The sequence below is a fragment of the Furipterus horrens genome, unplaced genomic scaffold (genome assembly GCF_987537825.1).
Source record: "Furipterus horrens unplaced genomic scaffold, mFurHor1.1.pri manual_scaffold_5, whole genome shotgun sequence".
Lineage (NCBI taxonomy): Eukaryota > Metazoa > Chordata > Mammalia > Chiroptera > Furipteridae > Furipterus > Furipterus horrens.
Genome location: NW_028327175.1, coordinates 143077900 through 143104596, shown reverse-complemented (window position 1 = coordinate 143104596; position 26697 = coordinate 143077900). Strand labels below are relative to the sequence as shown.

The 26697-nt window shown below is 33.7% G+C and overlaps 1 protein-coding gene and 1 pseudogene across 1 annotated transcript in view; both read left to right on the top strand.

Moving 5' to 3' along the window:
- Positions 1–26697, top strand: part of PTEN (phosphatase and tensin homolog) — a 78811-nt gene that overhangs the window by 44953 nt on the left and 7161 nt on the right. The window contains exons 5-8 of the mRNA XM_090279406.1: positions 9433–9476; positions 11461–11699; positions 21212–21353; positions 23974–24137. Of these exons, the coding sequence (XP_090135532.1) occupies positions 9433–9476; positions 11461–11699; positions 21212–21353; positions 23974–24137 (589 nt within the window). The remainder of the gene's footprint in view (positions 1–9432; positions 9477–11460; positions 11700–21211; positions 21354–23973; positions 24138–26697) is intronic.
- Positions 24466–26479, top strand: LOC150010053 (NADH dehydrogenase [ubiquinone] iron-sulfur protein 5 pseudogene; annotated as a pseudogene).

Genomic DNA, 26697 nt, shown 5'->3' with positions numbered 1-26697 from the left:
TTGTGACTAGAGATATGTAAAGGAAAAAAGAAACAAAAATGTGATGGGGTTATAAGGGGACTAAATAGTAATGGAGATATATAATAAAAATAAGTAAATAAAATAAAATAAAACTTAATTGGAAATAAAAGAAATGTCAATATTTTTTTAAAAAGAAAAAAACAAAAGTAAATATTTAACCATATCTGCCCTTGAATACTATTATTCATGCCCAAAATATTGACCATTTTTTAAACAATGGTATATAAAATGTATTATTTTTCTTTCTGGCTTTTATTTTTTCTGTATGATCTATGTATAATATATAAAGTATGCAATGGGAAATTTTTTAATCTAAATTTGTTTATACTAACCCACTGTTATAGTTTTTATAGAGTGTATTTATCAAATATAAGAACAAGAATCTTTTCTACATTCAATGGGCATTTAAATCTTTACCAAAAAGTAGGGAGGATTCTTTGTGTCTTGTTGGTTTGTGAGATGTTGCTTTCTTATCTTTAATTTAGTGATCTTTCTGTTCTGATAAGACCAGAGAGTGAAGTAGACAGGAACATGGTTTCTTTTAGCGAGTTTTTACCAATTCCCTAAGATTCACAAAAAAGCAAACATTTACATGCATATTTGCCATGTTAGGCATTATAAAATATGTTGTCAGTCCAGAGGTAAGATGTTATTCTAGTCCTCAGGTAATTTATAGTGTAATCTGAAAGGTAAACAAAGTATTATAGAAGAGATTACTCTTGCATGGAAGAGAACTGTGTAGAGAGCAGTAGAAACAGTAATTGTATTCCAAAGAGAAGATTTTACCAAAAAAAAAAAAAAAATGATGTTTGAGATGGGATGAAAAACATCAGTAGAGACTGACCTGCAGGTCTAGTAGGGGGGGAAGTGACACTGTAGACAAAGAGAACGGCATGTAAGAATCTCGTTGGCATAATATGGCAGATAATTCATTATGGTCAGATTGTAGTGTGTGTGTGTGTGTGTGTGTGTGTGTGTGTGTGTGTGTGTGTGTGTGTGTGTGTGTGTGTGTGTGCTGTGGTAGAAATAGACGGCAAAAGAAAGCAAAAGGCACGGTGGAAACAAGTTTAAGTGGGCCCCAGCTTACAAATGTTCTGTCTGTGTATTATCCTTTTTTCCTGATTAACTTCTGCAAAGTCTAGTTTCACATGCCAGAGTGTTTCTGTGGAGAAAAATAAAAACCACAAGCTTCGCACTTTTTGAACAACTGGATTTATAAGTTAAGTAAAAAAAAAAAAAGAAAGAAAGAAAAAACAGGACAAGAACTGTCAGAAGCTGGAGTCCATTAAATATTAAGTCGCTTCAGGCTTAGGTTCTCAGGATTGTGCATTTAGAGTCCCAGAAGAAAGGTAGAAAGATACGAAATACAGATTCTGCCTTTTTCAAAATTTTATTTGAGTTTAGCATTATATTCAGAGATAGGGAAGGAAATTCTTTTCATTCCTGTATGCAGTGGCTTCCTGCTTCCAGAATTTAGGACTTAGGCTTATACTGTCAGTATTGTGGGTCACTTACATTATTATGATTGAAGTTGGTATTGGGACCTAGCCTAGGAACTCAACTGCCTATTTGTTTTTGTATTTCCAAACTTTGGACTCCCAAGTTAATGAAATGTCTTGTTATTAGTTGAGAGATGCTTTTAGTGCATATATTTTAACTCCTTTTCTCTATTCCATTTAATGGAATCATAGACTTTCAGAACTGGAAAGTACCTGAAAGAGATCATTTAGTTCAACCTTCTCATTTTACAGATGGGGAGTCTGAGGCCTAGAGAAGTTAAGTGAGTTGAACAAGGTCACACAGGTACATATGGTAGCAGATCATCCACTATTTATGCCATATTCCCTTTCTAGGGTTTTAGTTTGTTTTTTAACCTCCCCAAATTTTACTTCAAAAGTTTATAGAACCGCCAGTTGTAGCACGTTTTGATTTGTGATGTCACTTTTCAGTCTTCTTCACCTTCTTTTTACCCATTTATATTTCTGGCTCTGGGTAAGTGAGTCTGGCAAGCAGCAGGTGCTTCTATTTTATTTCTTTAATTTTTAGGATATTAATTACATGTGATGTATATCTTTGCAAACAAATGGAAAAATATTAAAATATTTGTACTAGGCATACCTGTATTTAATAGTATATTAAACTTTATGGCACTTATGACATTTGTGGATGAAGAAGAGTTCTTAATGTAGAAATGAGTTTTTAATGTATAAAGAAACTATCTGTTTATATCTCTGTTAGACATTCATAAGTTATTTTAAGACAGGATGAAATTAACCTATCATGAACAAATTTGGTTATACTGATACTTAGTAAATTAATTTTCTTGTGCAAGTGTGTGTATTTTATTTTTGTATGTTCCTCTGTATAACCTGTACTTTGGTAGGAGTGAGGGGAGGATTGGAGGAGATAGGGAATAAAATCATAATGTAGTTCTTGCCCTTGAGGAACTTAAATGTTTACTGGATACTACATTTTATTATATTGGGTGGGCCAAAAAGTCCATTTAGTTTTTTCCATAAAATAAGACATTTTTTATTTTTGCCAATAACTTTATTGATTTGGATATTTTAAGTATGTCAGCTATTTCCCTTGTGGTATAACTTTGATTGTTCTCAATTAATGTCTCGATTTGATTGCTATCAATTTCAACTGGTCTGCCTGACCATGGAGCATCATCCAGCGAGAGATCTGCAGCACAAAGCTTCTCAAAGCCACTTAAAAAAAAAAAAAGATTTTATTTATTTATTTACTTTTAGAGAGAGGGTAACGGAGGGAGAAAGAAAGGGAGAGAAACATTCCCCATCCAGGGACCAGGCCTGCAATCCAGGCCTGTGCCCTTACCGGGAACAGTACCAGCAACCTTTCGGTCCCCAGGCCAGCACTCAAATCCACTGAGCCTCACCAGCCAGGGCTGCAGACCACTTTTGACACGTTTAATTAGTCACAGCACCTTCTCCATACATTGTACAAGTTTTTTTTTTTGTTTTTGTTTGTTTGTTTGTTTGCATTTCAGTTGCATTTTTACCTTTTTTGAAATAATAAAACATAATATTCCCAAAATGTTGCTTATTTTCTTCCATCTTCAGTATTAAAATGGATATGCAAAAATTCACCAGTTTTGATAAGTTTTTCTGAATGGGAACTGTTATGACAGCTGTCACAATACAGTCTTAACAAATTTACTTTGAATGAAGTTAAAGACAACTAAGTGCTACTAGAGCCATCTTACAGAAATAAACCAAATGAACTTGCTGGCCAACCCAATATATTCTATTTGACATTCAGCTTTCCATTATTTTGTGGTAAACATTTAGCTGTTGTTAATATTTACCAATTAAGTTTTCTTCTGTAAGATAGGGATAAATTCATTAAAGAGAATAAAGAAGAGACATACATGCCTAGCTGATTCCATGGCAAATCTCAGTTCAGTGGAAGCTTTTCCTATTCATCTTATCTCTTCACTTTTTGTCTACTACTTCATAAAAACTATAAAAACTCTTCTTCAATACCCATTTATTTTTCTTGTCTCATATAAAGTCAATGTGAGGTGATGATAAGAAAATATCTTTAAGTTTTAATTATAAAGAAGTATAAATGGTTCATTCTAACACATCTTAGTCAAATTCTATTTGCTTTATGTATCTTCAGTTTGGTTTGTTGAGAGACTTAATAATATTGAAAAAAATTTACAAGAAACTTTGAGATTTTTTTGTGTTTTGCATGAAGTTATGACAGAAGGTTTTAACTAAGAAGAAAGTCTTCTCTTCCTCTACCACACACACCCCCATCACTTTTGTCACAGCTGTCCTGGCCTGTGTTCTCACATACTCTATCCATACCTATAGAGATTTTCATAGTGTTTTCATTATTACTGTTTGTTGGTTCCATTGTTTCAAATACTGCTCTTGTAGGAAGGCTAGTTTTGACAAAATTTTGTTACTGCTTTTCTTTTTTTTTTTTTTTAAAGTATATTTTATTGATTATGTTGTTACAGTAGTTCCAATTTTTTCCCCTTTACTCCCCTCCACCCAGTATCTCCCTCCCCCAGCATCCCCCCCCAAGTCCATACCCATGGTTCGTAAAAAATAACTATCCCTCCCTCTCAGATATTAAGACCCTTTGTAATCTTGTAAAGGACAATGGGCGAAGGTCTCAAGCTCCTCTAGCTGCTTCAAGCTGGACATGGTCGTCGTCCTACCTACCCTTGGGTCCAGAAATCCCTAATAACAGTGGGGGTGTGGAGGGGAGGGTGGCCTTCCCACATGGGGAAGGATTGTGCAGACTCCAGGTCAGTTGGCTGTCTCCGGACAACGGCGTGCTTGGTTTAGCAGGCTGGCATCCTTGTTGTGTTCTGGGGGCAACAGATTTGGCAAAAAGGGTTAAAAAGCATCATTCAATCCATAACTACTAGGTGGCAAAAGGCAGGGATTAATTTTTCAATGTTCCACATTAGGAGATAAAAAAAACAAAAAACAAAAAAAAAGGGCTTCTTTGGAGGAAGGTGTGCTAGGCACATCTCTCCTGTCCAAAACCCTTTTGCCCATTTTATTTAGTTTGGGCTGAGGGAAATAGTTTATGTTTCCCCCCTCTCAGACCTCTGGGCCCTTTCTGTCCAAGCCATTAGGATAGAAAAGAGAATTCAGTTTTAAAGTGAAGCCCACAGACCACCCCATTCTTCACCAACTCAGCCATTTAGTTCAGCCAAACTGTTGAGTCTCCGGAGGCAGTGCTGCAGAGAGGATTAAGTGAGGCTTATGCGTACAGACAATCACTCAGGTAATGCGGTCATAGGCTTATGCCCTCTGGTTCAATTTTGCTCATTTGTTTGTGTTGTTCATTAGTTTCCTGTAATAGGTGACAGCATAACGTATTTTTCTTTCGTTGCCTGGCTTATTTCGCTAAGCATAATTCTCTCTAGTTCCATCCATGTTGTTGCAAATGGTAGAAGTTCCTTCTTTCTTTCTGCTACATAGAACTCCATTGTGTAAATGTACCACAGTTTTTTGATCCACTCATCTACAGATGGGCATTTAGGTTGTTTCCAGCACTTGGCTATTGTAAATAGTGCTGCTATGAACATTGGAGTGCATAGGTTCTTTTGAATTGGTGTTTCAGGATTTTTCGGATATAATCCCAGTAATGGAATTGCTGGTTCAAAAGGCAGTTCCGTTTTTAGTTTTTTGAGGAAATTCCAAACTGTTTTCCATAGTGGCTGCACCAGTCTGCATTCCCACCAGCAATGCACCAGGGTTCCCGTTTCTCCGCATCCTCTCCAGCACAAGTTGTTTGTTGATTTGTTGATTATGGCCATTCTGACTGGTGTGAGGTGGTATCTCATTGTGGTTTTTATTTGCATCTCTCTGATGGCTAGTGATGTTGAGCATATTTTCATATGTCTATGGGCCCTCCGTATGTCTTCTTTGGAGAAGTGTTTGTTCAGGTCCTTTGCCCATTTTTTAATTGGGTTGTCTGTCTTCTTGGTGTTGAGTCGTATGAGTTCTTTATATATTTTGGAGATCAATCCCTTGTCTGAGATGTCATTGGCGAATATATTTTCCCATATGGTTGGTTTCCTTTTCATCTTGCTGATGTTTTCTTTAGCTGAGCAGAAACTTTTTAGTTTGATGTAGTCCCATTTGTTTATTCTTTCCTTTATTTCCCTTGCCTTAGGAGATATATCAGTGAAAATGTTGCTACGTGGGATATCTGAAATTTTCCTGCCTATTTTTCCTCTAGGACTTTTATGGTATCACGGCTTACATTTAAGTCTTTGATCCATTTTGAGTTTATTCTGGTGTATGGTGTAAGTTGGTGGTCTAGTTTCATTTTTTTTGCATGTCCCTGTCCAGTTCTCCCAACACCATTTGTTGAAGAGGCTCTTTTCACTCCATTTGATGTTCTTTCCCCCTTTGTCAAATATTAGTTGACCATATGAACCTGGGTTTATTTCTGGGCTCTCTATTCTGTTCCATTGATCTATATGTCTGTTTTTATGCCAGTACCAGACTGTTTTGATTACCGTGGCCTTGTAGTATAGTTTGATATCAGGTATTGTGATTCCTCCTACTGTGTTCTTCTTCCTCAAAATTGCTGTGGCTATTCGGGTTCTTTTTTGGTTCCATATAAATTTTTGAAGTATTTGTTCTAGGTCTGTGAAATATGTTGCTGGTATTTTAATAGGGATTGCATTGAATCTATAAATTGCTTTGGGTAGTATGGACATTTTAATGATGTTGATTCTTCCCATCCATGAGCATGGTATATGCTTCCATTTATTTGTATCTTCTTTAATTTCTTTCTTCAATGTTATGTAGTTTTCTGAGTACAGGTCTTTTACCTCCTTGGTTAAGTTTATTCCTAGGTATTTTATTTTTCTTGTTGCTATGGTAAATTGAATTTTTCTTTCAGTTTCTATCTCTGAGTTTTTATTGTTGGTGTATAAAAATGCCTTTGATTTCTTAATATTGACTTTGTATCCTGCTATTTTGCCGAATTCACTTATTAGGTCGAGTAGTTTTTTTGTGGAGTCTATAGGGTTTTCTATGTACACTATCATGTCATCTGCAAATAATGACAGTTTTACTTCCTCTTTTCCAATTTGGATGCCTTTTATTTCTCTTTCTTGTCTGATTGCGGTGGCTAGAACTTCCAAGACTATGTTGAATAGGAGTGGGGAGAGCGGACATCCTTGTCTTGTTCCTGATCTCAGGGGGAATGCTCTCAGTTTTTGCCCATTGAGTATGATGTTGGCTTCAGGTTTCTCATATATGGCCTTTATTATGTTGAGGTATGCTCCCTCTATTCCCATTTTGCTGAGAGTTTTTATCATAAATGGGTGTTGTACTTTATCAAATGCTTTTTCTGCATCTATTGATATGATCATGTGGTTTTTGTCTTTCATTTTGTTTATGTGGTGTATTACGTTTATTGATTTACGAATGTTAAACCATCCTTGCATCCCTGGGATGAATCCTACTTGATCGTGGTGTATGATCTTTCTAATGTGTTGCTGGATCCGGTTTGCCAATATTTTGTTGAGGATTTTAGCATCTATGTTCATCAGCGATATTGGCCTGTAGTTTTCTTTCTTTGTTGTGTCTTGACCTGGTTTTGGAATTAGGGTTATACTGGCTTCATAGAATGAGTTTGGCAGTCTTCCCTCTTCTTGTATCTTTTGGAATAGTCTGAGAAGGATAGGAGTTAGTTCTTTCCTAAATGTTTTGTAGAATTCACTTGTGAAGCCATCCGGTCCAGGGCTTTTGTGTGCTGGGAGTTTTTTGATTACTGCTTCAATTTCACTAGCTGTTATTGGTCTATTCAGACTTTCTGCTTCTTCTTGATTCAGTTTGGGAAGACTATAGGTTTCCAGACTGCTTTTCTTTTTTTAAACCTATTTTCAGTTTTTTATTATAAGAAGCAGTATGGAGTAGTACAGGAAAATTTTTGATTTTTGTAATCAGAGTTACTGAGCTTGAGTTCTGTCTTTTCCATTTACATACTGTGGTTTGGGGCAAGTTATTTACTGTACTTCTAATAGAAATCTTAGCTTTTTCATATATAAAATGGAGATAATATTAACTGTTATCAAAAGGTTGTGAGGATGAATAAAATATGGAAACTCCTTTTTAATGTGTATCTAGGAGACATTTCGTAGCTCATTTCTGCTTTCCCTTCATGGCTTCCTCTTAACAATAATATTTGAGAGTCAGTTTATGAAGGTAGTCTTATGCACTAATAGAGCAAACATTTGGAGCTCTTGAGAAAGCATGGGAATTTTAGAGAACTGAATCTGCATGAAACTCAAAATGTTTCTTTTTGTTGTGTTATCATGAGACCAGCTTCTTAGAGTTGTTTTCTAGGTTATACTTCCCACCTTAACTACTACGTCCTATCTTTACATGATTCTTCACTGTTGACCATGTGACTATCTTCATGGTCATTCCTGTTGTGTTTTTAATGTGCGTGAGTATGAAATTATTTAGCAAGGATGCATATATTTTCATATGCCGTTACTGAATAAATTTTCTTTCTAGCAAAATTCAGTGTACTAAATTATAATATGCTAAAATGGAAAAGCTTTATTTTGAGCAGTAATATGAAAGTTTATTTCAGGTCTGACGAGTTAGAAACTGGTGAACTGTAGTTTGTTTGTAAACAGTTCAACCTTTGTGTGGATTTGGGTTTAAAACTGTTTAAAGTAGAGGAACTGTACAGATATTGTCAGGATTTCTAAACGTAAAATATAGGTCCACAGTTGCTTATTTGAAACTCTTAGAGCTAGTTGTGTTTCAACATTCAAAACTTTTTTCGGTTTTCAGAAAGGTAACAAACATGGAGACACATCTTTCTTATAATACCCCCAGTGGGTTTGGAATAGTACATAGAATGAAATGTTTGACTCTTCACTATAAAGTGTATTAATAAGGCCTACATACAGTCTCGTAAATTAAAATCAGGTTCTGCTGCATTTGAGTTTGCCATAAATAAAATATAAAGTTAGATATTTCAAACTTTGGGAACTTCGAAATTGTGGATTAAGGGTTTATGGACCTTCATTTGTTTTAAAATGCTTAGTTTTTATTTTAAATAATTTTTTAAAAACCTGGTTTGGTTAGTAGTTGGAGTTACCAGGATGTTGCTGACCACAAACTAATATATGGAATCCCTTTTGAGTCTGTTGATGTATAAACATGCCCTATTAATCATGAGTAAGCCAGTGCATCATAACAAACGTGTCACTACTATTGAAAAGAAATTTTAGCATGCTTCAAGGTAGTATTACATCAACATTTTACTATTCTGTATTGATTTTACTTACTACTCTTTCATTACTCTAAGACTTTGATTAAAATTTGTAACTTAAAGAGGATATAAAAAAGACCTATAGCTCATCTAAAGAGAGAAAGGTCTGGTTTTAAAAAAGTTTAGTAAGTGTTCTGTCTGAGTAGATTAGCATCATTTAGTTTCTTTTCTTTCCCTTTGCACATATCATTTCACTATTTTTAATGTATATTTTTTAAAAGTTTGAGAAAACTGTGTATGTGTAACTGTGAAGTACAGATGATATTAAAACTAATTAGTTATTAAACTCCATTAGCATTCAAAATTTCCATAGGAAATTTAAAAGTATAGATACAACTAAATTTGCATTGTTGTGTATTAGTGACTTCACAAGTTTTAATAAGCAAATTTATAAGCTCTAATTGCATAGACTTAACATTTTAAGTCTCAGTTTCCTTTATTGTAAAATGGGGATAATAATAGAACCTACTTCAGAATTAAAAGACGTAATATAAAATACTTAACATAGTGCCTGGTACATTATAAAGGTTCAGAAAATGTTTGTTACTATTATACTTTTTTCTTAATTATAAAAGATAACTTTATATCTCATTTAAACTTCTCTTTTAGATGTGCTGAAAGACATTATGATACCGCCAAATTTAACTGCAGAGGTAGGTATAAATATACTTTATTATGTTAAATAATTTAAAACCAATAGAGACTAAGTCTTACTGTCATAGCAATAATGAATAATTTCAATTATTAAGTGAGGTAAATACTGGTCTTAAAGATGGTCTCAGAAAACTTGAAAATTATAATTTTTCTGTTATAGAAAACACGTGTTATATAAACCTGCTAGAAATATTAGGAAAGCTAAATTGCAGAATAGACTATAAATTAGGAGAAATTTATAGACTAGTAATAGAATAAAAAGGGGGTTACTTTTTGAGGCATTTGTTGTCATAGTAAGAGGATATAGAGAGAAAGCAAACAACTTAACTCTATCAAGGAGCATGACCTAAAAGGTGGAAAAGGGTGTCACAAATACAGGTAAGGGGAACCTGATAGATTAGAACAGGGAACTGCTTTCAATAAGTTATTCTTCAGGTAAAGTCAGTTCTACCTCAGAGCCCACAGAAACTTTCACTTGTGTTTGTGGAACCCCTTGAGCCATGAAAGAACTGGAGAGTTGAGAAACTTGGCAGATGCTGTTAAGAGAAAGTGAGTATCTTGAGCTACAGATTGTTGTATTTGCCATTAATGCCTCCTGATAATTTAGAATGGACTTTTCAGACAGTTGGTTTGAGGATTCAAAAACTAATGGTGAGAGTTAGTATAATCACTAAGAATATCTTTTTTGGTGAATTTAGTCTACTTCTTACTAGGCATAGTGTGTTTTAGTCAAGGTTTATCTGCCTTTAAGTAGATGTTTAACAGGTTTTCCTTGATGTTTTTGTGTGCCAGTGGGGAAATGAAGATAGAATGGTAGTAGTTAGGCACACGACTAAGTGAAAACTCTCCTGATGACTCCCTGTAATGGTAGTCACTGTCTACCAGAAGACTGTCCTGTCACAACAGAGGACGTGATTGATTTTATCCTGTGCCACACTATGCATCAGTTGAAGATATAAGACATACTTTTTACATATTTAGATGACACAGGATGATTAGGTACATTAGATATCAGAATTTTTAATCTTAATAGAATGGAGCCAAAGCAGAGAACAAAATAAAATAAAATTTAATAGTGATATACTTAAAATCCTATTTGGAGACAAATTTTAAAAAACTCTACTCTGAATAGCAGTCAATAGGGGGGAGGGGAGAGGGAGAGAAGGGGGATAAGTAAGGGAAGGGTTTAATTAAAGAGCCTGTATGAAAGACTCATGGACATGGACAACGGGGAGGGATATGATTGTGGGAGAGGGGGTGGGTTGGGTGGGGGAGAGAAATTGGGGGAAAAGGGGACAACTGTAATTGAAAAACCAAAATAAAAAAATTAAAAAAAAAAATACTGCAATAAACAAACAAACAAAAAAACTCTACTCTGACTATAGGGTACAGAGAAGTTTGGAGTTCTTAATAAGCCATGTGAAAAGACCTGAAACTTTATTTAATAAACTTTACTACAACTGTATAATTTTTATAAGTAGTTTTTTTCACTTAGCATTTTTATTGTATGAAGTTTAAAATGCAGTCCTTTATGCAATCCTTTCTTTTACTGATTTATTAATAGTCTTTCTTTTGAATATGTTTTGTGGTGATGCAATATTATAAGTATTATTACTCTTTTTATTAGGAAATTTATTCAGAGTCCTGGCAAGATGCTTTTGTGACATTTTATTTTAAGTTCATCTCCACCTCTGATATGTTGTGACCTGTGGTACCTCTCCATAGCAAAGTTTCTTCCTTCATGAAGTAGGCAAAATGATACTTGGCCTCCCTGTCTATAATAGATAAGTTTAAGAGTTAACGAAACACTTTCTATTCAAAAATACGAAAATTATCAGATAATTAATTATTTTTCCTTGGAGTTCAGTATTTCTTTTAAACATCTGTTGAGCTTATATGCAGCATTTCTAAAGTTAACTTCTAATAAGCAATTCAGAAGAGATTTTTCTCTTATTCTGAGGTTATCTTTCTTTTTTATCACAGTTGCACAGTATCCTTTTGAAGACCATAACCCACCACAGCTAGAACTTATCAAACCCTTTTGTGAAGATCTTGACCAATGGCTAAGTGAAGATGACAATCATGTTGCAGCAATTCACTGTAAAGCTGGAAAGGGACGAACTGGTGTAATGATTTGTGCATATTTGTTACATCGTGGCAAATTTTTAAAGGCACAAGAGGCCCTAGATTTCTATGGGGAAGTAAGGACCAGAGACAAAAAGGTAAGTTATAGTTGATGTTTTTCTTTCCTCTTCATAGATCTAAGAATTTATTTGAAAACAGATTTTAAAAGGAAAGTTGGTAAATTTACATTTTTGTCCTAAACATTTAAATCAGTTACTATCTTAACAGTTTTTTTTTTTTTTAAGTCCTCACCCGAGGATATGTTCATTGAATTGAGAAAGAGAGAGACAGAGAATCACTGATTGGTTGCTTCTGTATGCACGTGGACTGAGGATCAAACCTGCAACATAGATAGGTGCCCCGACTAGGGATTGAACCTGCAGCCTTTCAGTGCACAGGATGACACTAACCAACTGAGCCACCCTGGCAGGGCCTACCTTAACTTTTATATGAGCAAATGACTGATTGAATTTTTCTGTTTATGCTAGTATTTTTGTGTCATGCAAGCAAATCTTACCCATTAACTGTATTGCATATTAAGTCTCATAATACTTAAAATGCATTTTAAAAAACAGCATGATGATCAAAAGTAAGCTTGATGTTTCTGAAGCTTGATTGAGTATAATATGTGTTTGGATAGTAACTTGAACGCCATTACCTAGTAAAGTATGATCTTTACTCTTAAAATATATAAAGATTATTCTTAAAAATAAATATTAATGTAAGTAGTTAAGATTAGTCAGAAGTCTCTTATGCAGAAGAGTAAGGTGTGTGCCCTAGGTTGGTAGCACTGGAATGAATTCCAGACCTGAGATGTTTACCTTGGTTCATCCTTTCATTAGAGGGAAACAATTGCTTTTGCTGATTAAAACTATAGAAGGTAAATTGTTTTTACTGAAGTGAATAAATGCAGGGGCAGTACAGGAAAAGGGACTGAATTGGAAGAAAACGATATAGAAGTGGGTGAAATTAAAATAACAGTTGCAGAAGCAGTGGTAGAAATTTAAAACAGGGTTGATGAGCAGCAGACATTTTGGTAGTAGAAAAGAATTCAGGTAAAAAAAATTTAAAGCACAGAAAAGTTGCGTAATGTGGAACCAGAACACTAGATTTAAGTTTGGGGCTCTTAAACTATTTATGTTATACACCTTTTTAAAATATGGTGAAAGCTATATTCTCCCCCAAAATGTGCATGGTGTACCTGAACATAAAATTGTTCTTAACAGTTTTTAATAGCACTGAGAACTATTTTTTAACATAGAATGTAAAAGAATCTTCATAAGAATTATGTCTCTCTCTCTTTTTTGTCATGCAAAAATCAGTGGGCACTCCCTGAGAATGACTAGATCTAAGAGAAGCAATTTAACCAAAATTAAGCTTTAGTTCCGCTCAATAGTAAATTTTAATGAAAGGGCTGATGTTATTTAGCTTTTAAATAACACATTGAAACTATTCCATTGTCTTTGACTTGGCAACCATTGTGTCGTCTTTGATATTCAATCAGTTTTGACTTTGCTTTTGGTCAAAACAAGTGCTGAAAGTTCTCTCACAGAAAGAATGAAAGAGCAAATGGAATCTGTAGATTCTTTTGTCAAATGAAAAAGTAATATTGTGTCGAGAAAAAAGAATTTGCCCTGACCGGTGTAGCTCAGTTGGTTGAGTGTTGTCCCCCAAAGTGAAAGGTTGCTGGTTCGACTCAGGGTTAGGGCACATGCCTGGATTGTGGGCCTGGTCCCTGGTTGGTCAGGGCATGTGCAAGAGGTAACCAATTGATATTTCTTTTCTACCTCTGCTACCCTCTCTCTGAGAATAAATAAATAAATCTTTGAAAAAAAATTTTTTTTATTTCTCTATAAAATTCTTCAGATAAATTTGTGTTGAATCGTTTTCTTTGTCTTCTAGTTAGTAAGATCATTTTTGGCAGATCCTGACATAATGCTGTGTTGGGGAGAAAAGGGTTATGACTACACATTTTAGTTTTAAGAATGAAGAGTTAAACTGTAAATGAGTTTATATTGTATTTTACCCAATTAGTAGCAGTTCAATTCTGACTATAGATATGTCTTCTAACAGCCAGTGTTATGGGTAGCAAAGAATTTCAAAGTTGCTCCCACTTCTTGATAAAACCTCCTGAGAAGCTCTTGATTGAAAGCCTTGGCTTTTATGACTTTGGCAACTTTGGCAACAGTAGATATTTCATGACAAATCCTCTTGCATAGGCTAGGCAATGATTCAAGGCTTGGCACTCATGAAGTGGTGGAATACTTGCACAGCAATAGATAAGATTTCTCTCAAGTGATGGTAGAGTCTTTCACCGCGGTACATAGTGATGAACAAAGCAGTGAGTCACAGTGACATGCAGAACTCCTCTCTTTTCCAAAGCAACAAAACGGCATGTTTTGCTAGGCATTAAGGTGTACTCTGTCTACAGAAAACTGAAATTTCTTCGGAGAAAGTTTTGTTTTTGCTTATTTTTGGCAAAGAAACTTAACCATTTTGAAAATGTTTATATCCCTTGACATTTCTAAAAAGGGCTCTAAAATAGTCATTACTGTTGCTTGTGTCACTCTGTATTTATTTGATGAAAATTGGTAGCTGGCTAAGCTGAGAAGTCACATGCTGAAGGAAAGTAGTATTTTCAGTCATTTCATGACCTGTTTAATAGTTTTAGGGGAAAAATGTCTTGAAATGGATAAGCATTGTTTGATAGAGGTACTGAAGCAGTCTTAGTTTTCTATTGCAAGCTATGAGTATGTTTGACAATTTCTGAGGTATTTGCCTTCACCACAATCAACTGACTTTTTTGTTTGTTTGGCATTGTAGCCAACAGCCTGGTAGGATGCTTTAATCAAGGATTTTGAGTTGGGAGCAAATAAAAGTTTTGTAATGGTCTAGCCTTTTCTAACTCAACTGTGCTCTCTTGTGTTCGATCTTTTTCCCCCTCTTCCCTCCATCCCCCATCACTCATATGCATATACACCCTTTCTTATTTAGGTGCTTCTGCAAGGTAGTTGATGGAATGCTTCTACTAGTGAGAACGAGCCATAGAAAAAGCACATGGGATGTTCACAGATAAAAGTAAAACCCAAGTATACTTCAATTTTATTATACTTTATTTTACACTATATTCTGGTGTAACTTAGGTCTGAGAGAAGTCTCCATAATCAAAAAGTGAGGACATATTTTAATTTGTGAGTTGGAAGATACTTTAGTTATCACAATCTGGTATTATTGGCAATTCTGTTACACTATAGAGGTGAGGAGAGATTTGATGATACGGCAAACCTGTGGGACTTTGTTATGACTTAGGCGCCAGAGTGAAAAGATAGCAGAGAAATATTTATGAAAAGAAAACATAAAGTTTGCAGTGTCATGAGGAAGAATGTAATAGTACCTACATCAGCAGCAGAACCGCTCCAGGCACAGCATGTTCTTATAGGTTGGACTCTCCTCCAGGTGAAAGGGAATGGGCTTAGAAAATTGAATTTATATATACTGTTAAGGACATATGCATGTGGTAAAATTGTTATGTTTAGCTGTTACATGATATTAAGATTCAGAGTTGAGGAATTTAGCCAAAATTGATCACTTTTAGTGTCTTGGAATCAAATCACTGAGATCTGCTATGCTTAGCGCATGATTAATTAATATACCTAGGCCATTTTTAAAAATGAATTATTCACACACTCAAAGGAGTATCCTGATGTGCTCCTACCTTTATCACTGTGTATATTTTAAAAGGCAAAGAGCAATTTATGAGTAGATGTTGTTGACAAAGCTGTATTTTTCTAAATGGTGCCATTTGCATTTTAGGTTGAAACAGCATTAGAAAGCTAGATCCAGTGGATAAAACTTACAGGATTTTTTTTTCCAGGAATGTTTCTTATTTTATAGACGATAAAACTGAGGCTCAGAAAGATGAAGTGCTTTGATTAAGATTATCCAGTTAATGACTGCATTTAGAGTGAAATTTGAGTTCCCTGGCACACTGTTGATCTTCTTTCTACACTATTAGCCCACAAATCCTGAAACTGCAAAAGAATTTTGAGACCGTTCAGAATTAATCTCTGAATAGGGTCATGGTCTCCTGAAAGGTCATGTAATGCTGATGAAATTGGCCAATTTTGAAAGGCTTCTCAGTTTATCCTCTTCTTAGCAGATGCTAGGGCATTTAATTACCCCTGATTTAAGTATTAAATAGTTAAAAACATAAAATATGTTACATGTTTATCTAATGGTTGGAATACTAGTGAAATACTATATTTTTAAACTTTAAAGACTCTAATTTCGTCATAAGAAAACTTGGCTGAGAATAACAACAGTTATGCAACTATGGGATTATTCCAGAGAAGTATCTTACAATAAATATAATTGGTTATCCAAAGTCGTTTGATTCTTGAAACATCTGCTAATAGATGCATCCTCTTGCCAATATTTCCTTTTGGGTTGACTCTGCAGGTTTGCATTTTTGTAATTTTGAGCCACTGTTACAGGAGAAACATTTCAACAAATTTTAGTTTGTGTTTAATTAATCTTATTAGTAACTGTCTTTAAAGTTGTTTTGCTTATATCCTTAATTTTAATTATAGGGAAACATTAGGAAGCTGAAGAAAATTGTGTTCTTCTGACATACATAGGAGCAGAATGTTTCTTCTCTTCCTCCTCCTTTTCTCCCTCCTCCCCTACCCTGTCCTCTCCTCCTCTATCTTCTCCCTTCCCTCCCTCTCCCTCTGCCCCTTCCCCTCACACTTGTTTCAGAGAAAGAGTATCCACTTGTCATGTTTTGGTGAAGAATTTGTAGATGTGCAAAGACTCCTCAGAATAATGTGGCACAGAGCCTTGACATTTCCTCAGCACACGGAATGCAAATTAGGTGGCAGAGGGGTGGGTGCCATCTTACCATAGACTCTGCCATTGCGTTAGTGATGCCCAAATGATATTTCAGGTTTTGAATGTTTGGCAAGAAGTCAAAATACAACTGATACCTCCTATAAAGAAAAGTGGTTTCTGAGGGTAGGATAGCTTTACGAGGAAAGGAAAACGCCTATCTTTCATTCAGTAATTTATAAAAAGGCAATTATGTTACACTTCCATAAGGCAATTCCTAGGGTTATTTTCCATCTAATTCTATGGTTCACACTGCCTGCGTTTGCACTTACGTTTCAGAATTATAATCAGTAACTCACAGTATTTATTGTAAGCTATGAATAAAGAGTTAAAACATCCTGCAAGTGCTGGTAAGAATGTATTTTGGAAAAATTTCCAAATTTTCTGAATTTAAAAAGACAAACTTGTATTATATGACAACTTTACCCAGAATTTCTGCTACTCTGTTTCCCTTGCCTTCCCCCTTTCAGGTGGTAGAACTATTTGAGCTTTTGATTTTTTCCCCAAAGCAATTATTAGAAATAAAATTCCTATCTGTTATGACCTCTGTAAGAGAACTTATTAACTTATCTGTAATGAGGATTTAAATCTTCTAGTAATAGTAAATGCAAACTTTATTCTAAGTGATTCCAAGAAGATGGAATTTTCTTGTTTCTCTGAGGAATGAATTTTTATGTCCTATGATATTTAATATTTAATATTTGTTAAATTTCCCTATATAGTAACTTAGTGAAATTTTTATTATTTTCTCTTCCATTTAAACAAAATAAGCTATATTTATCCTATTTTTCAGCTTTAAAAAACTCTTTAATATCACTTTTATTTTTTCTAACATTAATTCTCCTGGGCTAAACTGTGTTATTCTAATACACAGTATATAAACCTGTTATCTAATCTGTATGTTCATAAAATTGTAAGATTTAAAAATTAAAAAAATCATCACCTGAAGACATGCTCATTTATTTTTAGAGAGAGGGGGAGGGAGGAAGAAAGAGGGGAAAGAAACATCAATGTGAGAGAAAAACATGGATCAGTTGCCTCTTGTACGTCCCCTTAGTTGGGACCGAACGCATAACCTAAGCATATGCCCTGATCAGCAATCGAATCTGTGACTTTTCAGTTTATGGGACAGCACTCCAACCAACTGAGCCACACTGGCCAGGGCTAAAATTTTAAGATTTTTATCCTTTGAAGGACCTCTGTGATTATTGAATTCAGCCCCATTCTAATATAAACGATAAAACTGATCTGCAAATATCAGTCTGTCCTGGGTCATTTAATCTCTCTGTACAATAACTCAAATCCAGTATTTTTTCTACTGTACTATGTTCTCCTGTTTAAATTATTTTTCTTTATTATTTTGATTCCAAAATAGACATAGAAACTGAAAGGGGGGGCAGTTGTATTATAATTTATTAGAACTCTATCAATTTCAAGTTAACTGAAAATAGCTTAAACAAAAGGAGATGCTTATTGGCTTATATAACCCTAAAAATGCTCTGGCCTGGATCTAGATGCTTAACAGATGTTAGGAATCTCTCTCAACCACTCCTTTCCTCTGTATATACTTTATTTTCAGGCAGATTCTCTCTAATATAATGACAGAGTATGGCTCCTGGTAATTCCAGCTTTACATTCTGCCTGCTTTAGCAATTGCAATGGGAAGAGAGCTACAATTTGAGCAAAAATTCATAGATTAGGTTCTGATTTAACTGGATTAGCGCATGCACCCATTCCTTACCCAAATATTCTTGCCAGAGGCTTGGGATATATATATGAAACTGAAGAAATGGGCCCACCTTCCATACTCCCAAACTGCAGGGAGAATGATAGCTTCGTGAAGGAGAAAGGGTCCTGTGCAGAGAGAAAAATGACACTTGTCTGCTTCATATTAATCTCAAGGGTTCTGTGGTTCATGCACCACTATTTAATATATTGCACTTAAATTAGTTGCATAGAATCGAAGCACTATGATACTCTAAACTTTGGAGATTGTTCATAGATAGGAAAAATAAGAGTTCAAAGAGGAGGTGTTTTTTATAACAGAGTTAGTAGGTGTGCTATTAGTAAAACCTAGAACATGGGAGTAAAAAGTTTGAGAATCAGATTCACATTTAGGTTCAGATGCAGGTTTTAAACAAGCTAACTAAAGTGTACTGGGAAATAAGAGGTGGTAGATTCTTGTAAAATTGTAGTGTTAGGGATACATGTAAAATGTTTGGCACGTGGTTTAATATACAATAACTACTACTATATGTTGTTATTATAATAATAGCCATTCCTCAGAGCCACATTTCCTTTGTTGAATTACTTTCCTATGATAACCTTATTGTGATCATTCTCATCTACAAGCAAATACCATGTGTTAAAATATCTACATTATTTCTGAGCTTAGAAGTACCAGTGAAAAGTTTACTGAAGTAGAAAATTACTTTTTTAACTGAGGAATCCAGATTGTGAATTTATCATGGAGAAAATGATCTGAGAGTATTGATGCACAGAATATAAACAAAACATTACGTATCTTGTGGTATCTAGGTGGTATTCCGGTCTGGTAGTATTCTAGGTTGGAAAGATATGTATAACCTACATTTTTAAGTCTGTTTCTTAAGAGATTAATCATTCACAGAGATTTACATAAAACAACTCAGGTTAAAAATAGTTTACTAAAGATACATCAGGCAAATTAAATTTTGAACGCAGATGATAAGATATCAGTATCAGAGTACATTTACAGCCAAAATGCATAAAACTGGATCAAGAACAACATTATCATTTTATATCAACACAGGGTACACTCCACAATGAAGACTTAGAAGTTAAAAACTCTTTAAGTGTTAAACATGACATCAAAATATATTAAGTAAAAGCTAGAAGAAATGAAAAACTTGATAGAAAAGCAACTATAATAGGAATCTTCAATATGCTTTAATATCAAGAAAATACAAAGTAAGATACATAAATAGGTTGACTAATATAATAAAACTAGCCCATAAAAATGTATTTTTGTGACCTTTAAATGGTTACCAAGATTAATATTGCCAACTACAAAGAAAATTTCACCTCCAAGTAGAAATATAAAAATCCCAGTCCTTAATTATAATTCAATAGAATTAGAAATTTTTGAAAAAGGTTTAATCCAACTAAATCAATCATTTGAAATTTAAAACCACTTAAATATATTTGAGTCAGTGAGGAAATACAAATTCATATTAGAGATTATTATAACAAGTTGGAAAGAGGAATTAATAAATATGAAAATATAAATGTGTTAGTAAACAAATAAACCCTTTCAAAATAAATCTAAACCCATTGTATGAGAATGCCAGTAAATATATTTTTTAAAGCCAATCAGAGGAAAAAGTAAAGAGGAGAAAAACAAAAATTAGATGTTAAATTTGAGAAAGGAGATATAACTACAGTGTGGAGGTGGAATTAAAATCTATATTAAAGTCTATGCTAATGAATTTTAAAATTTTGAAGGGAAATGGGTAATTTTCAATGAAAACGTTATCATACATCCTTCACGATGAAATACAAAGTCTAAATAGATAGATGAAAGTGTGCAGGAGCCTTTCAAAGTGCCTGGTCTGAATTACATTTCAGGTGTCTGCTATCAAACCGTGAAGCTTCAAATCTTACTTGGTCGAGGTGTTAGAAAATATATAACACTTCCCAGGTGTAGTCCTTAATCTGGTAGAATTAGCATATTACAAAGGCCAGAAAGTACAATATGGAGACATTACATACTTCAGTTGGGCCAAAAGTAAGAGTACATGCAAGGGAGTGGTGAGAGATATTCTCACTGAAAATTTCCTTTTGCTATCATCACTTTCTACACAACTGTACTTAAAACACAGCTTAAGCCTACAGTATTATTAGTGACACCATAGTAAATTACTTTTTAAGTCACATTGTGTAAAAGGAAAGGAAACCTTACATCAATACTCTGATATCTCATTATTCAGCACCATTAGTGAATGCATTGCTGCACACATAAGACTTTTTTTCTTTAGATAAATCAGGATCACCTTTTAAATAACACATGAATTATATATTTTTTCTAATGTATACTTAAGTTTTCTAAACGATTACATATTTCCTGGTTTTTTCAACAAAGAGACATATGCAGATCAGGAACATCTCCAAGGACCCATGTTATCAGATTATTGTATATATTTATGTCGGATACGTACTCCTGTTTTTGTGGCCTTCCAAGGCCAGCATCATCTTTTGCTGCTGCTACTTTTGCCTCCTAAAGGCTGTCTGCCTTCATCTGGTATCTTGATTCTGATACGCTTTTGCCTGGAAAATAAGTAAGCAAGTTTGTGAGGAATTTTGTATTTAATAAGAGTCCATAAATCCTTCTGGGGAGTCCTATGTATAAAGCGCAGAGTTATTTCAGATATGTAGTGGCTTTTGCTTATTGGGTTCACGGGTTAGAGCATTGTGACCATTGAATAAGTGGGGGTGTTAAGGTGTTAAGATAATTGTATTTTAAGGGATAAAAGTTTTTCTGATATATTCCTTTGTATGGATGTTGCTCTGATTTACTCTATTGTTGAGTGGGATTAAAATATTAATATTAAATACTTTGCAGGTCAAATTTCTAATGTATATATGTTCTTCAGTGGGTACAACCCAGTTACCACAACAATTTAAATGAAATAACTATAATGAAACTTTTCTTTTGAATTCAGCTTTTTTCTTTTTCTGTCCACAGGGAGTAACTATTCCCAGCCAGAGGCGCTATGTATATTATTATAGCTACCTGTTGAAGAATCATCTGGATTATAGACCAGTGGCACTGTTGTTTCACAAGATGATGTTTGAAACTATTCCAATGTTCAGTGGTGGAACTTGCAGTAAGTGCTCTAAATTTTCGTTTTTCATGTATTGGAACAGTTTTCTTAACATGTAGAAGTTTATATAAAAATCTAGAAAGAAATTTATCGTACTTAAAATTTATATAGGAGTAATACATTTCTGAAGTACGGACTGATTAATTAGCTCAATTGTTTAGTGCATTGGGCTAAGGAAGCCAAGAATAATGTGTTTTAATGTCTTTGAAGCTGAATTATATTTATGAAAGAAATATTCTACACTGCAACTACCAAATGCAGCCTAAATTCTAATTAGATGGTTAAAAAAATTTGTCCCATCTAGCATGAGATTAACATTGGGATTCATAGTTTACTGGGGTTGAGGCAGCAACCACTTTCTTTGTATCTTAGAAAGTCTAGATATTAATAGTAATGGTGACAGGGACAATAAAGAGGAAAAGAAAAAGTGATAGACATGATGACAAACTAAAGTATACTGACTGAGTAGGATTGAGTCAAAGCATGTGGAATATTAGAGAAAACCTGAATTTAAATTCAAGTATTTAGAATGCAATTTTATAGTTTCTAGATAAGATACCACCACATTATTTTTTTAATATTTGTAATTTCATTGATGTTTTGCAGTTCATTTGTGGTTTTATAGTTTTTAGCTTTAGTTTTGCTTGTTGAAAATATATATATCTAATTTGAAACAATTTCTATCCCAAAATTAATTTCTTGATGTTATCTTTGTCAGATAGTTGTGATCACCTTCATCAGGTATTTCCTATATACTTAGAGCAAGGCAACTTTATCAAGGACTACAGTTTTGGTCACATAGCATGTTAAAGGCTTCCAAGGGGCCTCTTTGATGCTTTTGTCATCTCAGCATAATTTAAAAAACTGCTGGGTGCAAGGCACTAAGCTGTAAGAGATGATTGACATAGGAGCTTAACAGAAGAGAAAGAAAAGGAAGAAAAAAATCTCATGCTTTTCCTATAGTATAAGTATCAGTATAAGCGCCAACAGTTATAAAATATTAGAGAAATAATAAGGGAAAGAGAACATTCAGTTCAGTAATTGTACCTTGTATATTTTTTTTCACGTTGGCCTCTTAAAAATCTCATCAGTTCTGTTCTGCTTGCCTACATTTAAACATTGTGTTGTTTTGTTTTGGTCTCAATATTACATTTATGCTGACTAAAATATTTTAAATCTTTTATTAATTTTGTATGCATTCTGAATTCATACTATGTAGTAAAGCTCTATATAAATAATGTACAGTATTCCCTCACTTATCGTTGGTATTACATTCTAGACCCCTCCGCAATAGGTGAAAATTCGTGAAGTAGGAACCTTACATTTATTTTAGTATTTATATATATTTTAAGGCTTTATAAACCCTTCCCACACACTTATAAACCATCCCCAGTCCCTTATTAACCTTTTCACACTTTTATAAACACTACTTATGTTCTTAAACATATTCTACACTCTTAATCCTATGTAACTTTAACAATATACGTATACAGTACTGCAAAATCCCGCGATATAGCGAAAAATCCGCGATAAATAATTAAATATAATACTGTATTTTTAAAAATTCCGCGATATGGTGAGACCGCGATATAGTGAGGCCACGATAAGTGAACCGCGATATAGAGAGGGACTACTGTATATTTGTATATATACACACATGTATTTCTCATGCACTGTATAAAAGCTTGCTTTTATTTCTTTTTACTTCTTTTAAAGTCCCAGGATCTTAACATTCATCTCTTTAATTTCCATCATTAATGTCATTAGGTATAAGTGTATTTATGAGATATAAAAAAATAAAACATATGATTCTTCCCTTTCAACACCTTACTACCTTTTAGTTTCATTGCTAATACATAAATAAGCATGATACATTTCGAGAGGTCATGTTTTACCAGTAATTTTAAAACAGATACAGACCAAAACCAAAATAGTTGTTACTGAATATGGTGTGTGTTTTAGAGGGAGGGCATGCCCTACAATTTGTACTTGATTTCCATTACAGTTCTTTGCAGATATTTCAAATCTTTTTTCCTGTTTTTCATCATGGTGGCTTTATATACCTTTAAAAATGTGAACTATTAGTAAAACGAATGATGGTTAATATTTTTATGAATATTGAGATTTATCTTTATGGAATTTAGTATAACTTTGTTATAGATTATATTTGGTGGATTTTGTTAGATGGGAGAGACTTTAAAATATTGCAGCAAAATAACTCACTTTTAAAAGCTACCTTTTATGCAGTCCATAGATGTGCCAGAAAGTTATTTATACATTTTAATGCTTAAATAATTTACATTAGATTCTTAACATTTTAATGTTAAAGTTTTTATGTTACTATTAGTGCTAGAAGTCTAATCTTGGGACTTAAAATTTATGAAATAAGTTGACTTTCATACTGGTAATATAACCTTGTGTTGAAGGTTGAGTTTAGGGAAAATCTTGTATTGATTACATTTTGACCTAAGTTATTTTCATTGATTTGTTTTAGATCAGGGTTATAAAAGCAGAATTACTGTTTTGTATATATTGCTAATATTAATCACTAAATAGTTTTTGACAGTTTAATAGTTAAAGGCATTTTCTATGAAATCATACTTATGTGTATTTAACCATGCAGATCCTCATTTTGTGGTCTGCCAGCTAAAGGTGAAGATATATTCCTCCAATTCAGGACCCACACGACGGGAAGACAAGTTCATGTACTTTGAGTTCCCTCAGCCATTGCCTGTATGTGGTGACATCAAAGTAGAGTTCTTCCACAAACAGAACAAGCTAAAAAAGGTTTGCACTTTACTTTTCTTGGGAAAAATAATCAAAATAACCATACCTTAAATGGTAACCTTAGATCTTTTGCCTAAAATATTTGATCAGGCAGAAAGTAGCCCTGGCCAGTGTGGCCCTGTTGGTTGGGCGGCATCCCTCAAAGCAAGGATCACCAGTTCAATTCCCGATCAGGGCACATGTCTGGGTTGCAGTTTGATCCCTTGGGATGCACATATGGGAGGCAACCAATTGATTTTTCTCTGCTTCTCTTTCTCCCTCCCTTTCCCTCTCTCTGAAAATAAATAAATTAAATCTTACCAAAAAAGAAATCAATCTGTAAGGAGAGATGAAAAGGTATATTTTATTTTATGATTGATATCTAATGAATTATAATTGGTTTTCTGTTCGATTTGCACATGCATTGCTTACTATAGCATTGATGTGCCATTATAATGGTAAATAATCCTGTTAGAAGGAAAAGGCCATATGGATTTTCTTTAACTTGGTTCATGCAAATAAATTTTTTTTAATATTAAAAATTGTATACATACTTCATGAAATCAGTTATAATTCTCTTAGATCCGAGAATTAGCATTGGATCATGAGTTTCAAAAAATTTTTGTCTCTATGTATAAATAAGATATGTTTCATGGTCTTGTGTAATGACACAAACCACTTTTCCCCGGTTTGTTTCTTACAAGTAGGTCATTCTATACTTAGCTTCCTCAAAGTTACTGAATATTTTGATTTTTAGCTAGGAGAGGAAGTAATAAAGAATGAAAAATGTGGTATTATTTAAATATACAGGTTTAGAAAAGTGAGGTTTGCATCTTATTGAGCTATATTTAGAAAATGTGAGAGCTTATTTTAAAACTATCTTGTTTTAAAATAGTATAAGTGAACATTTAAAATGAATATAAGGTCCAAAACTTTTATGTGGTAATGAACAAAAACACTAGCTTTTGTATATTATTAACGCCTCATTAAACATACTAGATAACATAGAACCATTTTTAGATATTTTCAGTAATAAGATTTAGTTTTCCTGATTTTTAGCTTTTTTTTTAAAGAAAATAAGAGGAAGTTTCATTTACTACAAAAATTTTAAACTACTTTGACTTATTAGAATAAATATAATTTCCTTTACTTAGAATCCAAGTAGTTAGAAAATCATAGAATGTTAAACTGATTTTTTTCACCAGAGACTCATTCCTTACCTATTCTTTATAAATAGATCTCAGTAACTTTGAATAATTATTTTTAATAATCCAAGACGTGTTAGCAAATGTTCTAAAATTAAGGTAGTTTTTTTCTCTTACATTCAGTGTAAGACAAGTACACTTAAAATTTTGTATTTTGCTTTTAGAAACAGGCACCTGAATCACTATTTCTCTATACTTTTAGGAGTATGCTAATTCTTATCATTTCAGTTATTACCACCTGTGCATTACATTAACATATGTAAAATTGAAGATTAGAGTAAATGTTTACATACATTTCCATTGTATGTGATTTTCCCTTCCTGTTATGAATGTTTGCAGTGATTTAAACAAAAACAGGTTTAGTATAATCAGTGTATATATACAGAATCTACATTTTTGGAAATTTAACTATTACTGGTTTGTTTTCTTATGACTCAGTAAAATATGTACATAATTACTAATTCAGGGACCTTCTGAAAATAATTAAAATTAACAAATATTTTTTAAAAGACAAAAGATTGCTTTGCGAGGTAGTGTTAAAAGATATAGAGACATTTAAAATGTAAGTTACTTAAGGGTCTTGCATCTTCCTGGGGAAAAAATAACTTAAAGATAAATTAGATTTTTCTTAAATCTAATACTTAAATGGTAACAGAAAAGGTGTCACAAGGCTGTATATCATTAATTGTCAAATGATCCATGCAGATCAAATTCTAATAATTAAGAGAGAGAACATTTTCTGTGTTGGTCAAGAAAGATTTGAAATGCTGAACTTCTGATGTTGTTTTTCATTAACAAGACCTCATATTATTAGGAAGAAGTGATTTCGTAAAAATAGGCATTTTAGAGATCGTCCAGTTCTCTTGGGCAGTGAATGGACAAGGGCAGTGCTGCAAAAGAGGCTCGGCATTGACTGCTACTGCTGGGCGACAGTCCAAAGTGCTGCACAGCCTCGCAAGATTCCATCTTGGTGCCATGCTTTTGCAAAAGAAGGGTTAGAATGTGCATATCGAATTGTTGGTATCTGCGCAGAGAGAGTGCCAGGTAGCATATGATGATTTTGAAGGGTACCATCATGAGGCAGAGGATAAGCTAATAAAGGAGGAGAAGTACATGCCTCCACCCCACTACTTGAGCAAGGAGGATACTAGGCCCTGAGCAGAGCAGCTGCCCTTGGCTGGAGGCTGGTTTTCATGTATGTTCTTCTCTACTGGAAAGTTTATGTACTGACAGCCTCTTTGTGAAAGTGTCTAAAAATACAAGATTACTCTATTAAGAAAAAAACAAAATGCATTTTATAACATAAAAAAGTCAGAAGTACTAAACCTCTTTCCCCCAACTCCATATTTTATTATGAATTTTTTCAAGCATTCCTT